At 45.6% G+C, this 15,045-nt stretch overlaps 1 protein-coding gene across 1 annotated transcript in view; it reads left to right on the top strand.

Moving 5' to 3' along the window:
• Positions 1–576: 576 nt before the first annotated feature.
• The window catches only part of TRIP4 (thyroid hormone receptor interactor 4), a gene marked incomplete at its 5' end in the record, with an annotated part of 32,904 nt that continues 18,435 nt past the window's right edge, over positions 577–15,045 (top strand). The window contains 10 exons of the mRNA XM_009710051.1: positions 577–743; positions 962–1,098; positions 4,535–4,768; positions 5,715–5,793; positions 7,601–7,730; positions 8,044–8,259; positions 8,805–8,931; positions 9,675–9,862; positions 10,975–11,099; positions 11,918–12,009. Of these exons, the coding sequence (XP_009708353.1) occupies positions 577–743; positions 962–1,098; positions 4,535–4,768; positions 5,715–5,793; positions 7,601–7,730; positions 8,044–8,259; positions 8,805–8,931; positions 9,675–9,862; positions 10,975–11,099; positions 11,918–12,009 (1,495 nt within the window). The remainder of the gene's footprint in view (positions 744–961; positions 1,099–4,534; positions 4,769–5,714; positions 5,794–7,600; positions 7,731–8,043; positions 8,260–8,804; positions 8,932–9,674; positions 9,863–10,974; positions 11,100–11,917; positions 12,010–15,045) is intronic.

The raw sequence follows: 15,045 nt of genomic DNA, 5'->3' as shown, positions 1-15,045 counted from the left end.
CCCTGTCGGCCCCATGGGCCAACACAGGGGGAAAATGGTGTTTTCAGACCAGCTTTCGGGGACCTGTGCCCTGGGTTGTCCCTCGGGTGGGTGCCCCGTGAGGGGACCGGGGACCGGGACGTGGTGGGGAGGGGTGTGGGGTCCTTGTGGGTAGGTGAAGAAGGATGCACTGCTGTCTCCTTGTGTTTAAGCAGGAGCTTGTTGGTTTATGGTTAGATTTTTTCACACGACTTGGTGGGAACCAGAGCCTCGGGGTGAATTTTGTAGCGTTTGGCAGAAGGGTCAGGGGGGATTTCACTCTGCATTGGAACAGGAGGAGAAAGATAATTTACCTTACTTTTTTTCAGTGAGACAGTCATAAGGGATTTCTGAAAGCGTTTGTCTCAGAATTTCACAAGGTTTTCAGAAAGTGCCTGTCTCAAAATTTGACTCATAAACCATTTCTTACCATGGTCTCTACAGAAACCTGATCTGAAGAGGAGAGATATATTGCGTATGTGTGCGATTAGACTGTTGGTTTCAAACCTCAGAACAAAAGCTCCTTTACCCATTTTTCTCCATCCTGTCCTCTTGCAGGTACATCTTGTCAATAACAAATGAGGACGAGATCCGGGAGTATGTCGTTGACCTCATTCAGGGGACTGACGGGAAGAAGAGTCGGTTTGTAGAAGAACTGCTGGCCAGGTGGCGGAAATCCTCCCAGCTGCCATCTGAGCCTTTGCCAGCATATCGGAAAAAGGATGGTGAGTGGTATGCAGAGTAAGGAATTAAAGCCTCAAATAAGCTTGTCTCAGTTATTCTGTTTATAAACAATTACATGCCATGAATGCCCACGACTGGTCCTATTTCTGTTTGTCGTGACAGTGTAAAGCCCATTTTCATTCACCAAATAAGAGTTCAGGGACATCTTTCTCTTGCTGGTAGTTACTTAGCCTTTCTTTGTGCTTACGCACACTTCCAGAGACTTCAGAAGTGCCTCGGGCTGGAGACCAAGCGAAAAAGGGTAAACGCAAAGGAAGGAACAAGCAGGAGACTCTTGCGTACGCTGACCCAAGTGCACATGTAGAGGAAGTAAAAACCCCCCTGGACCTGGCCAAGGTGAGTGTATCTGCTATGCAAGGGCAGGCTGTGTGTCACTGGCTGCTGAGGGCACGCTTTGAACCTGGGTTACAGGGAAAGGTAATAAACAGTAAGAGAAGATGTGGTTGGCAAGTGGAAATAAGCTTTCAGAAATACGAATCCTTCCTTATCAGAGTCTTGATGAAGGGGATTATGTACCCGAAAGCACGTTTGTGTTTCCAAGCTACACCACAGGGTCCAATAAATGCTTTCCTCCCCTGCAAACCCTGTGTTGTTTTATATTCAGCACAGCTTCTGTGAAATATACATTTGTGTGTCTTCATGCATAGATAGCATGCAGTGTGGCAGCCACAAACTATAATCTGAGCAAATACTTTGGCAGCCATGGGGGTAGGCAAGGGTCCCACACTGCAGGTGCGCTGTCAGCGAGTTGTACAGTCACCGAGTTGCAATGGGAGGGGTGGCTGTTCCCGTACATCGACTGTTCAAAACTGACTGCGGATTTGGACAGGCCGTCCTCGTACCCTCTGTGTGTGTCCGGGAGTCTCATGGCTGTGGGGCAAATAATATGAGGATGGGGATAAAGATTGTGTATGTTTGTGTCTATAGCGGAGAGGAAAATAATCATCAGGTAGCGACTGTGTCAGAATGGATTTTACTCTGCCCCCAAAGAAGCCTGGATGAGAGAGTGGGCAATGGAAGTAGACACTGTAATTAGTAATAAAAGGTATTTCTTTAAAGCAATGGTGTGAACGTTGAGGAATTAAGGAAGCCACTAAGTGGGTAGAGGGTTCCTTCTAGCTGTATTTAAAACTTCCCAGTCCCGCTGAATAAAGCTTTAATTGGCAACTGAAATATTTCAGACTGCTTCTGAGAGGAAGCCTTGGGTGCTCGATAGAGGAATCTGATAGCTGTAGTGAGTGCCTTTCCACTGGGCAGCAGCTCTAGTTTGGCCGTTTCCCTCTCGCGTTCAGCTAGACTCCTGCACATTTATTGTCGAGATTGAGATGTTGTTTGATTTTGTGGAGACTTTTTTTGCAATATTCCTAAACAATCTGAGCTACAATGAAAGAAACTGCAAAATAAGAGCATAGGAACACTAAACAGCAAGAAATCCTGCTATTTTCAAGCAGCACAAGGCCATACAGCGAGCAGTAGTTGCCTTTCTCTGTGATAGTTAAGTAACTTTTTGCAGCAGACTTGCCTTCCATTCAGCAGAACGATTTCCCGCAGTCAACGCATCAAATATGACAATCTTTGCTGTTAAATATTGTTTTCATTACCTAGGCTGAATTTCTGGATTTTATTTCTGTTGTGGTGGGTTTTGACTTGGAGCTACTTGCTGGGAACCCAAGCTCCTTCCTTAGGTGCGGATCCAGCTGTACAACTGCAGTCCCAGGTCACAATCAAATACAGCAGATCACTCTATTGCTGTCTACGCACAAGAGTATGCTCTGCAGAAATAGGCATGTGGATGTGCAGCATGCTTGACTTGCATCGTTAGACTTGCAGTGGAGTCCTTTGTGCTATAAACATCGAGCACATTGCACCTCCCAAAATTAAATTCCATGATTTATCCAGGTGCAACCCTGACTGGGCAATATCCAGATCCTGAGAGTCAGAGTTGCATCTGAATAAATAGTGGAACTTAAATATATGTTTTTAAATTGAAGTTTTTGTAGCAGAGAGGCTTCAAATGCTTAAAGTGTTTGTAAAAGTATTTGTTTGCAAGATAAAAAAAAACAAATTTTTTGAACTGGAGTGTTAAAAATTGACGGTAATGTTCCATTTCCTTGTAGTTATCTTCTAACTTAATTAAAAAAACCCCAACAACTGAGAAAGCTCTGCCAAGGTTTGCTAACCAAGATCTCTTTATCTGTTTTGTTTTTTTTTTTTTCCATGACAGTAGTGTTTGGATCTGGCAGTGGTGGCAAAGCCAGTTGGGCAGAACTAGAGGGACTGGAAATGCTGCATCCGCTTGTCACTAAACCAGTAGCCTGCTGCTATTGAGAGCAGGTAAAAAGAGTCAAGACAAGAGGTGTCCTAATGCCACAGTGCGGCACCATCACTGAGAAAAGCCGCGTGGGAGGACATGGGATGTAGAAGCAGTGCTAGCTGAGGTGTGGGTCAGGGAGCGGGAGCAATCCTCTAGTGTGCAGCAGGCAAAGTGAGTTGTTGTTCTGTGGTGAATGAAAACAGACTTTCTGGGAAAGGGTTTCTGAGAAATCCTCTTTTCTATTATCGAGAGTGACTGTGGAGAGGCAAAGAAAAGCTGTGCTTCAGCTGCAAGAGGATTTTCAAGATACGACAACTAAAGGCCAGAGAGTGCATTTATATTGCAGTGCTGCTTGCTGAAAATAGATAAGGGTAATAAGTCCTAGTCTTTCTTGGTCATGGCTGGCATGCAATTCATGGTTGAAACCAGTCTCATCTGGTGTTACAAGACAGGTTTGTGCCTGGAGTGTCTTGTGCTTGTCAAAGCATCTGTTTTTGAGTATTGCCAGAGAAATGCTAGCAGTTGGCTTTGTTCTGTTCCCCTGGAATGATGTCTGTGCTGTAATTAATTCCTGCGATTAACTTCTCAACAATTTGCTTCTCAACCGATACTTGCTGGAGATGTTGGGTGGGAGGAGATACCCTTTGTTTCTTTGATCAAGGTGTAAGGTCTGAGGTAGAGAACAGAGAATTCCACTACTAGATTATTAATCCAGCCATCATCTAAAATATCTTGTTTTGTTTCTGATCAGGGTTTCACTGCCTCGGCCTGACCCAAAGCTTAGTGCCTGACCCAAAGCCTGACCCAATGCAGTCCCTGGTTGAAACTCAGAGAGGTGAATCACAGAATGACTGATGCCAAGTCATGAAATAAGGAGAAGAATTTACATTACAGCTAAATACTTGAATATACAGTGCATGGAAAACATCTGCTCAGGTGGCTGTGCCCGGTGGAAAACGTAAAAAATGCTGGATGGTGAACTGACCGTGAATGAAGAGGTCCTGCTGTCACCAACAGCTCTGTTTCTGGGGCTAGGCACACACAGGACTTCATAGTTACAAACAGAGCGTTGCTATAAACTAAATAGCCCTTGAAAATGAATCCAGGAGTAGATGAGCTGCTGTTTGAAGCTGTTAAATACCTGTGGGTTGATATTGCAGGTCTGGAGGACTGACAGCACGCCTGCTGTCTAGACCCAAGCAGTTTTAGCTTTCAGAGACAGCAAACATCAAGTGGATCAGCAACATCCTTATGTCCTTGCTTTGTTTAGATTCCTTGGACTTTTTCTGGCAGGCCTAATCTTGTCTTTCCATTGAATCTGGGGTCTGGTCCAAGTTTCATTCCAGTTAGGCAGAATAACACTTGTCTGAGTCTCCCCAGCCTGTTGAAGGGTCAGTGCTTTCTCTTTGCTGCCGTATTGCACTGTGAATACAGTTTGTTTATTTTTTTGCTTCTCAGGCACAGGAGAAGAGCAGTGGAGTCAGCAGCAGTAGCAATTCCTCTAAGAAGAAGCTCAAATATGTCAGCCTGTATACCAAGGAGGGGCAAGACAAGCTGGCCGTCCTGATCCCTGGGCGTCATGCCTGCGAGTGCCTGGGCCAGAAGCACAAGCTCATCAACAACTGCTTGGTTTGCGGGCGCATTGTCTGCGAGCAGGAGGGCTCTGGACCCTGCTTGTTCTGTGGTGCTCTGGTTAGTAACAAGGTGGTTTTTATTTGCCGTGCTTGAATGTGGTGTACTTTGCTCAGGGCTTTGAAATGTCTTGGGGCTGAATCAGCCTATCAGATCAAAATTCCTGTAGCAAAGTTCTCCAAACTCTAAAGCTGGACAGGAAAGAACCTGTACTATCTCCTTCTAGGGGAAGGAGAACTGCTGTGGCTTTAAGTCACTTTATGTTTCTTTTATGATGTGCTGCATCAGAGAGCGGAGAGGTTTCCCTCATAATTTACATCACTTTGGATCTTGCCTGAGTTGCGACACTCTCCTGTGGCTGTCCTGTGCGTCACAGTAGTGTCCAAAATGTGTGCAAGGCTTCAGCCTCATCCTGGGCACAGCCCTGGTAACCTTGTAAGGGGCAGGAGACGTGGCCAGGGCCAGTGTGTTCACTTTTCTTTAACACTTGTGCAATGTGCGTCATTTGGGGTACCTGTTACACCCTTTACTTGGTTGAAAGAGCACCTTTTAGAGAAAAGGTGCAAGTTAATGACTGCAGATTAAGCAAAGGTAAATTCAGGAGAGAGGAAAATATTGGTTGGAAGAAGAAAATGCTTTAAATCAGATTGGTTGCTATTTTTAAAGATCTGTTTAACTCCAGGTGGCCAACCAAGAGAGATGACCTCTGTGTTAGGCATTGTTCATCTACTTGGGGAGGTTCTGAGTGCGTTTCTCATCCTTTGAGATCACCTAGCAGTGTGCCCACCCACAGAACTGAGAAGGACCAAGCAGTAGATTTCTTATGGATTGCTTTTAGTAGAGAACAAGCTTTCAGGATTCTCTTCGTGTAAATAACCCCAAAGGGAAGGAGATGTGGACTATCTTGACCATTTTAAGCAGCTTAACCTGAGCTGTCATCCAGGGCTCTGAAGCTGGTCAACATGTGATGTCCTTCCTAAGTCTTCATTTTCTTTTTTTTCTTTAGGTGTGCACTAAAGAAGAGCAGGACATTCTTCAACGGGACTCAAACAAGAGCCAGAAGTTGCTGAAGAAGCTCATGGCAGGTCAGTAGCAATTACGTACCTATAATATAATGAATCATATCAGTTATGCAACAGCAGGAGCCCTGCTCTGCCTCACTGTTCTACACTTGCCTTGATGTTGTGTAGGAATGAAAGTGTGTGTGTCCTGGGGTGTAAATTGTCTAGATCCATTCATCCGAATTATAAAGAATTGCTGGCAAGGTCTAAAGGCAATTCTTTCTCAGGAGCTGACACCTGAATGTTTCTCTGGGGTACATATTGCCAGGACAGTTTGTGAACTTTATTTGCTTCAGACTTTACTGAGCCACTTGCCCTTGTTGCTGCACGGTGTCTGTGGTGGGCATTAAAAAGATGACTGAGAAGTTGGCTCCTTGTATCCTCTCTGCTGGCTCTCGACAGCATTTCTGGACTTCAACAGAGGTGATAACTGTGAGTGTCAAATGGCAGCATATAACGTCCTTACCCAGAGGCCCCAAGGCTGCTCGTTAGGCCTTCCTGAATCAATCACATGAACTGGATCATTGTAACAGTCCTTGAAAATTAGGATAAGTCTCATGTGGAATGTGTGCTGTGGAAGATGAAGGGCTGCTATCTGATTTGCTGGGTCTAGAGAGGTGGTGGTTAATATTTTCTAATGACTCTTCTTGTCTAACACTTATCTTGGGAGCTAAAAATAGGAATAGAGCCAAGGAAAGCAAGAGGAAATAATACCCAGTCTCCCAGCTAAGACCTGTGCATAATGGGGATGTTTGTCTGAGTTTAGCTGAAATATAGCCAAGGTCACAGTGTTCTTGGTAGAAAAATACACTTTGCTGGAGAACTGGGGAAATATTTACTCTGGATCTTGGTGCCAACTTCTCTTTAGAGCTGCTGAGATGGCAGGTCTTGTAAGTCCTTGAGAGTAACAGCTGATCACAGAGTCGGTCTGTTGTAGAGATCCTGATGTACTTCAGGATCCCCTTTTCTTACCCATTTTATTGATCTTCCCTTCTGCCCATGCCAAGTCTTGCTTTGTGCGTTATCTGTGTAGGTGGAAGCTGAAACGTGGTTAGCTATTTGTCTTGAGAGTGAAAAAATGTGGATCAGCAATGACAGGAAATACAGGCTTTTTTGTTTCCCTGAAATAAAGACGTTAGCCTGCACGATATCTTCTGTGAAATGCATTGGTTTGTACCATTGTGGTTTTAATGCAAACCTTTTATCTTTTGTTCCCTTTTGTTTGGTTGGTTGGGTTTTGGCCTCTTGCCAGAAATGGTAAGAAAGAAGAGATCGTTGCTGGGAATACATTTCTCCATCTCTAACAATAGCTGGTCTGAAAAACCTACTGAGGTGTCTTGGGGGAGGATTTGTTTTGCGAGAGGCTCATACAGCAGCAGACAGGAGGCTTGCTCTTTGCATAACTGGCAACTGTCGATGATCTGTTGTGACCAAGAGTCTCTTTGTGGAGGTAACAATGCTTAGGAGAGAATTTGGCTTTTAAGAGGGGACTCAAGGCCTGTGGTTGGTGATGGGCAAAATTTAGACTGACCAAATTGTTAGGGAATTGTGAAGGAGAATCAAAGACCAAGACCTCCTCTCTAAACACTACCTAGATGTTGTCACTGTAGTATTTAAATGCTTTCTTCTCTTTGGAGGAAGGAGTCTATGAAAGGGGCTAGAGGGAAAATTTGGGCTTGAACCTGGTTTGGAAAGGTGCTGCTCTTGGTGCAAAGTTCTTCTTTTAGCTACTTGAATGGCATTTGTTTTAGGGGGCTTTTCTGCAGCCAGGCCTACCAAGACTGGGCTTTAAACAACTGACTATTGAGCTGTGATTTGTTTTCCATCTCAGGTGCTGAAAGTTCAGGGAATTTGGATGCCATAAGCAAAGACTTACTGCCTCGACAAGAAGCTAGACTCAAAGCAGGCCTGGAGATGGCTGTGAAACACAAAGACAAGTTGTTGGAATTTGACAGGACAAGGTAAGATACTAGCTGTGAGACTATCGTGAAGTAGCATAAATTATCTGGCAGGCTAAGATGCCTCTCGCACAAATGTTAGAGAGTTCCTTCTAAAACCTGGGCTGTAGCTACAGACACCTTAACGTCGGCATTTGGTGGAACAAGGGTAAACCCCTCGAATGGGTCCTGTTTGGACATCCATGCGTTGTGGCCCTGACAGTCCAGCTCTAGAGAGAACAGAAAGGAGCTGGTAGGAAGGCAGGTTTGGGGCAGTCAGTGCTGTGTCACTGTCCTGCTGTGCTCATCTTCTACCATTGTGGTTGTTTCTCACCAGTGTGCGTCGAACCCAGGTCATTGATGATGAGTCAGATTACTTTGCCACAGACTCCAACCAGTGGCTCTCCAAGCAGGAAAGGGAAGCCCTCCAGAAGAGAGAGCAGGAGCTGCGGGAGCTGCGTCACGCCTCTCGGCTTGCCAAAAAAATCACCATTGACTTCGCTGGCAGGCAGATCCTGGAGGAAGACAACAGCATGGCTGAATACCACAGCAAGTGAGTGAGAACAGGCAATGCGAAGGCAGGCCTGAGAGCAGGGAGGTGAAAATCATTATGGATAGTGGTCTGGCTGAATCTGGAAGAGCAAGTGTAAGGAAAGCTGAGCAAGCCAATCCCTTAAAGGGCACCTCTGACATTAGGATGCAGTTTTGCATTCTTTTCTTCCTTGAAGGTCTTTTTAGCTTGCAGCATATCATCTCTTTCAGCACTACTCTGCTGAGACCCTCTTCTAAGCCCAACTGTATAAGGCTTGCACAGAGTTTCAGTAGCTGGCATGTCTGTTAAAGATAAAGCTGCTCTGGAAAGAGATGTTGCAGAAGGCCTATCTCAACAGAACCAATTAATCTCAAATTCAAACCAAGCTGAGTTTCTGTGGTAGAGAAGGGTGACTGTTCAAATTAGAAATCAGACCGAGTTGGGAAATTGTTTAGTTAGGGGAGGTGGTAAAAAAATGCTTTGAGTCAGAAGAGTTTGTGTGGGGAGAAGGGAGACGTTGCTAGGAGGAAGCAGGGAATTTTCATGTCTCTTGTTTGTGCTTGCAGACTGGATGAAACCATCGAAGCCATTAATTGTGGCACACTGAGTGAGCCAGCCAGGAGCCCAGAAGCAAAGGCAACTCTGAGTTCTGGTGTTTTAGTGAATCCCCATCTTCTTCAGCCTGCTCCTTTGGTCAGTATGGGTTGAATTATTTATTCCAGAGTAATGACTAACTTTTGGAGAGCTGAGCTTAAGAATTGTGAATTCTAGCATGTTTGTAGTACCTCTTTTCTCCCCTGTGTCTGAGAGACCTCATTAACCATCTGAGTTGGGGACAGAGAAGGATTGCCAATGACCTACTCTGTTCCCTGGTCTTGGTAGGTTTAGTTTATCTGAGTTTTAGTTTCCTGCCTCCTTTTCAGGAACGTGGAAGAATTTCTGAGCGTTAGCCTAAGGTCGTGTCACTTTTTCAGCTCTATTTATGAAGCCTTTTCTGCCAGATTCCCGGTTTCCAAAGGGCATAATCTCTACCCTCTAATTCTACTTTAATCATGGTATTCTTGGTGCATGCTAAGATTTGGAGGTTCGACATTTCCCAGTTTTGAGAGTTGATGGCTGTGAATATGCTTCGAAAATTGTATCTTGCTCTGAAACCTCTCAAACACCAGCAGCTAGATTTATTCTTTAAGTCCATAGTTTAGCTGTGATGCGTAGGAAGGAAAAGCTGCACGGAGCGGAGCATGACCTTGCTTTTTCTGCTGCTGAAGTATGGCATGTAAGTGCATCGAGCTTGCAAGGAAGGAAGAATGATCCCAATAAGAGCAATACCTCTGTCCTTAAATGAAGAAAGACTTCAAATAGGATTTACACTTGATATACATTGTTCCTAGAGAGATGCTAACCTTTTTCTTGTTTTGTTTTTGAACGTTCTGAAGTGGGTGGACCAAACTGGTTTGCTCCCACACAGGAAAGCCATCCATTCCATGGATGCTGGAAATGAGTCTGGCTCAGAGCGGAACAGGTTGCGGATTCAGGATCGAGAGTTGCAAGAGATCTCAGATGATGGGTGGTGCCTCAGCATGCACCAGCCTTGGGCTTCCTTGCTCATAAGAGGAATCAAAAGGTAAAGGGGTGGCCTGAACTGTGATGTATCCTGATCAGCTCTTGCTTCATAGGTGAGATGGGAAGTTGTGTTCCTCGGAGGACCTTTATAGACTTACTTGCATTGTACAGTGACTGATACCTAATGTTAGCTCCAGGTTTGGAAGCCGTGCGTCCTCATCCAATGTACTGATGGTTTGATAAGCTAATGAACCTGTTTTTCATGAGAGTAACTAACATGGAAGGTACAAGTTTCTTCACAGTGGGTAAATTGAGAGAGAGGCTGAGATTTCTGCACTGTAGCCACGGTGTACCTTTCTGGAATTGGAAAGGTAAATAAGCTGAAAATGTGAAATATGTTCTTCTGGTCTTTTTGTCCATCATAAAAAGCCAGCAGTGGGACCAGGCTTTGTTTAAAAAAACCCAAACCACACATCTACCCCCCTTGCCAGCACCTTCCCCCTCTGGGCTAGGAATCAGGTTACAAAGAGAAGCTCCTTCAGCACAGCATCCCTGGCATGTTAATTCCCCTTTCCTACCACTAATATAAAACAAAGAATCTTCTTTAGCTTTTTTTTTCCTTTCCTTCACAGACTTTTTCATTTTAGAGAGCAAAGCTTTTTCACTTCCCAAGCTAAAGATGCTGTAAATCTTAGCGTGCACTTTCTATATCAAGGTGGTCTGCGGATGCTGTCAGCCGCTCTGATACAGCTGCAGCATTGATACCTAGAGCCCGTTCTGGGATCCCCGAGAGCCGCATCTAACTACCGCTTCATACAGATGTGTGGTCTGTTATTACTCCCTAGATTGCATGCTTACTGTGCGTAACTTTTTGAGCTTGTAAGGGAATTGTATGAGCAGATTGTCCTACACACGTGTCGAGCATACTGCTGTACTTGCAGGGGATTGATGTCCTTTTTTGCTGTTGCTCTAAAGCAGTGAGGACGTGCTCTGCTTGTGGCATTATTTCTTGTCCATCTCAGCTTTCCTCTGTAGTGCTGACACATTGCTTGAGTTTAAATAGTCAGGGCAAAGCTTAGCAGGAATTGCGTAGCGAAACATTCAATTGAAAATTCTGTCCGTGTGGGTGATTTCTGCTGGAATTTCAGTCCTAAATTCTCCTTTGTTCTCTAGGGTGGAGGGCAGGACCTGGTACACATCTCATAGAGGGCGGTTATGGATTGCAGCTACTGCTAAAAGACCTTCCCCTCAGGAAATCTCTGAACTGGAGACCACCTACAGAATGCTGCTCCGGAAAGGTGAACTTCTCTCCTTGGATCTTTGTGTTATTTGGTACATTGAGCCACGTAATGAGCAGTGTCAGAAAGCCCTCTCTGCTGAGCAGTTATTACTGCTTTGCTTTTTAACCTTCTGTTCTTGAAATTCTCTTCATCCCTTCTGCATTTCGTCAGCCGAATAGGTATGGTGACAGACTTTAACTCCATCCTTTAGCTGGTCACATACTCCATGCACAAACACCGTTGAATTGCACCTGACTTCTGTGATAGCTTTTGACAGCAAAGGACTTCATTTTATTCTTGGCTCAAGCAACAAGCTATTGAGTGTGTGCTTGCATGCGTGTGAAGTGGCTTGTGCTTCAGTCTGTTTACAGTGATGTTAAAGGCTTTTCATGTATTCTGACCTTGCAGAAATCAGGACTGAAAAGCTGCAGGTTCTCAGGAAGACGTTATTCTCTCAAGTGGGTAGGAGGATGCTGGTGGCTGCACTGCATGCCTGTTTGTGCGGTGTTTCTGCACGTCAGCCAGCTTAAATGTCATACAGCAGGATTGTCTGCTCACTCATCAGGGCAAGGAGCTCTTCCTGCACTGTATATTCCCCTCTCAGAAGCTAAGCAGGGAAAGGTGTATATATAATTAAATCTCCCAATCTTAGTCCTGTCACGGTGAAGATCCTGAGCTGGAAAAAGAACAACAGAGTGTTAAAATTGCTGTATGTTTTCTTGTGCCTCAAAATGTAGAAATGTATGGAGGAGAGAGAAGGGCACCTGGGTGTTAGAAGACCCCAGCTATATGTGTAGGGATGTGGGCCCCCTGAAGAGATATTTCTTTTGATGCAGATGTGGAATTTCCAAGCGATTATCCCTCAGGGTGCCTCCTAGGCTGTGTGGACGTGACCGATTGTTTATCGCAAGAGCAATTTAATGAGCAGGTGAGTACAGCTAATAAACCTTTACAAGCTTACATTAGCAAACTTTTAAAGTAGTGTAACTTGCCTCCATGAGATGCTCTGGAGAAGACATTGAATGGAGATTTTAGATTGTATTGAGAGAAGACACAACTACTACGCAATCTTGTATGGCTAGAAAGAGAATGTACTGAGAAAATGCATTTCAACGATGGCGGAAGGGAGTGATGGACTAATACAGACTAAATCCATTGTCAGCTTCTCTGGCAGTGAGGTAGTTTGGTTGAAACTGGTTTCTCACATACTCTGAAACTCTTTTCAATAAGGATTCACACCTGTTTAATTAAACCAACACTACCTTGAGAGACCATGCTGCAAGGGCTCATGACAGTCATTACTTCCCTTGCTGCATGGATGGATGGCTGTTGTGGCTGTGCTGAACTGTGGAAGACAGGAATCTGCAATGCATTACTGTTGGCGCTTTTGGTTTTTATCCTCATTTGGGAAACTGGGGAGCTTACATCTTACCTGGATGTGGCTTCTAAAGTGCTGCTTGTTTCTATTAAAGAAACTTCATGAGGTCATAATAGAAAGAATTGCTCCAAGTTTTGCCCAGCCAATTTTTCACTGCCTCTGGGTATAACTGTGCTGATCTTCCCATCTCAGGGAGGACTCTGGATTAGGAAGGATCAAGTATCTGTTTGACTGCTTTTGGAGTACAGCGAACAACTCCCTGAGCACAGCCAGCAGAGAATTTGCAGTTATTGCAGTGATTTGTGTGTGACAGAGGATGTGAAGGGGCCTGGAAACTCAAGACAGCGTGGGAGCTTGGAAAACTCTGCAGCAGTGGTGGTGATGTGCTGTGTGACCTTGTCCCTGGTGCTGTGGTGCTTAGTGGGATCAACTACCCTGGTATAAGAGAGGGTAGCTTGACCCATCATTTAGGTCGGTACCTGCTGGAACTGCCTGGTGCTTCTTCTGGGAGCTGAAGGTTGCACTGGCCTCACTGGAGAGACTCAGGCTCTGGTTGGGGCACTGAGTCACCAGGAGAAGGAGCTGTGTGAAGAAGTGAGCACCTTCCCACCAGGGAGGTTGAACAGGAGAGCTGCAGTGTCTTCACGGAGACCCTGCAGAGAGGACATCCAGAGCCCCTAGATGTAGGGAAGGAGGGACAGCTGGAGATTACAGTGGATCAGGACTCCCAAGAGAGTCAAGGGACGTTTAAGTGGCCTTCTTCTGAATGAGGCAGGTGTTTTGATGACAAGAGACACAGGTAAGTTTGAGGTACTGAGGCCGCCTTCACCTCAGGCTTCACCAGCAAGATCTGCCAGAGATCTCATACCTAGAGGCAGAGTTCAAGAAGGAGAGGGAAGTGTAGTGAATGAAGATTGAATCAGGAGGCTTTTGAGAAATCTCAACCCGTACAAGTCCATGAGTGCTGATTGTGTGCATCCAAATGTTCTGAAAGTGTTGGCAGATGTCTTTGTGAGACCACTCTTACTTTGGAAAGGTTATGAAGATCAGGACAGGACCCTGATAACTGTAGAAAGGTGACTATTACATCTATCTTTAAAAAGGAAAGGAAGGATGATCCTGGACACTTCAGGCCAGTCAACTTCACTTTGGTCTCTGGGAATTTCATAGAGTGATCCCTCTTGGAAGCCAGTTTGGGGCACATGGAGGAGAAGGACATTGGGAATAGCTAGTGTGGATTTACCTAGGGGTAAAATCGTGCTTGACTAACCTGATTACCTCCTGTGATCCAGTAGTTAGAGTGGTGAATATCTTGTACTTTGTGTTTAGCAAGGCTTTCAGCCTGGTCTCCTACAGCATGCATATATCCAAGATGAGTCATTACAGTCTGGATGGGTGAACTTCTAAGGTTGACAACTGGCTGGGTCATCGGGCTTCAAAGTGCAGTGGTGGCTGCCTTGTAATCTCCTGGGACGTGGTGTTTGTTCCTCAGGGCTTTTTCCTCGAGCTTCTCCAGTTTAATACATTTAGCAATGACCTGGAGAGGGAGATGGAGTGCCCTGCAATGAGTTTTTGAATGCTGCTGTTGGGGGGAGCAGTGGGTATGCTCAGCAGCAGGGCTGCCATTCAGAGGAACCTTGACAGGCTGGAGGAAAGGGCTGGTGTGATATTCCTGAAGGCCCAACACCAAACCCTGCACCTGGGGTGCTGGGGAGCAGCTCTGCTAAAGAGGCACTGGGGATCTTGGCAGCCAGCGAGCTGAATGGGAGCCCTGGCAGCGAGGAGGGCTGGCGGCATGATGGCCCAGTATGGCCAGTAGAAGTGAGTGTTCCTCTTTGCGCAGCATTGGTTAAACTACATCTGGAATACTGTGGTCACAGAAAAGATGTTAATAAACTGGAGTGAGTCCAATGGAGGCCACCAAGATGATTTGGGGCTGGAGCACATGCCCTGTGAAGAGAGGCAGGGAAGAAGAGAGACCTTCCACTTCCTGCAAGGAGATTTTAGAAAGACAGAGCCAGGCTCTGTTGAGGTACACGGCAGGAGGATGAGAGACAACGGGAGGGTCGATTTCATAAATTGAAAGGAGAGGGTTCAATGTGACTTAAGAAAAAAAATTCCCCATGAGGACAGCCAAGCAGTGGAGCAGGCGTTGCCCAGAGGGGTTGCGCAATCTCCACCCTTGAAGATTTTCAAGACCCGATAGGACAAAGCTGTGAGCAACCTCGCCTGAATTCAATCCTGACGCTACTTTGATCAGGAGGTTGAGACTAGAGACCTCCTGAGGTCTGGGCCTGTGATGCTGTGACTGTCTCCGTTCCCAAAATCTGAAACAGCGGCTTTCCTCGGGGTGTGTTTTATTCTTACAAAGCCTGCGCTTAGTACCAAGCACAGCATGGCTGTTCCTGATACCATTTCATGCCTGTTCACTCCACTGCCCCTTGTACAGGTCAGGTTTGGTCTGATAGGAATCGCCAGACCATGTAGGGCTTGATAGTGAACCAAGACCATCTTGTGAGATGGAACAAATGGATTCCTTGGGGTGGAGCAGGAGGACACACCAAGCTGATGGACTACTTCTTGCCA

The sequence above is a fragment of the Cariama cristata genome, unplaced genomic scaffold, assembly GCF_000690535.1.
Source record: "Cariama cristata isolate BGI_N322 unplaced genomic scaffold, ASM69053v1 scaffold36881, whole genome shotgun sequence".
Classification (NCBI taxonomy): domain Eukaryota; kingdom Metazoa; phylum Chordata; class Aves; order Cariamiformes; family Cariamidae; genus Cariama; species Cariama cristata.
Note: the sequence above shows the minus strand (reverse complement) of the source record. Positions and strands in the feature narration are given on the sequence as shown.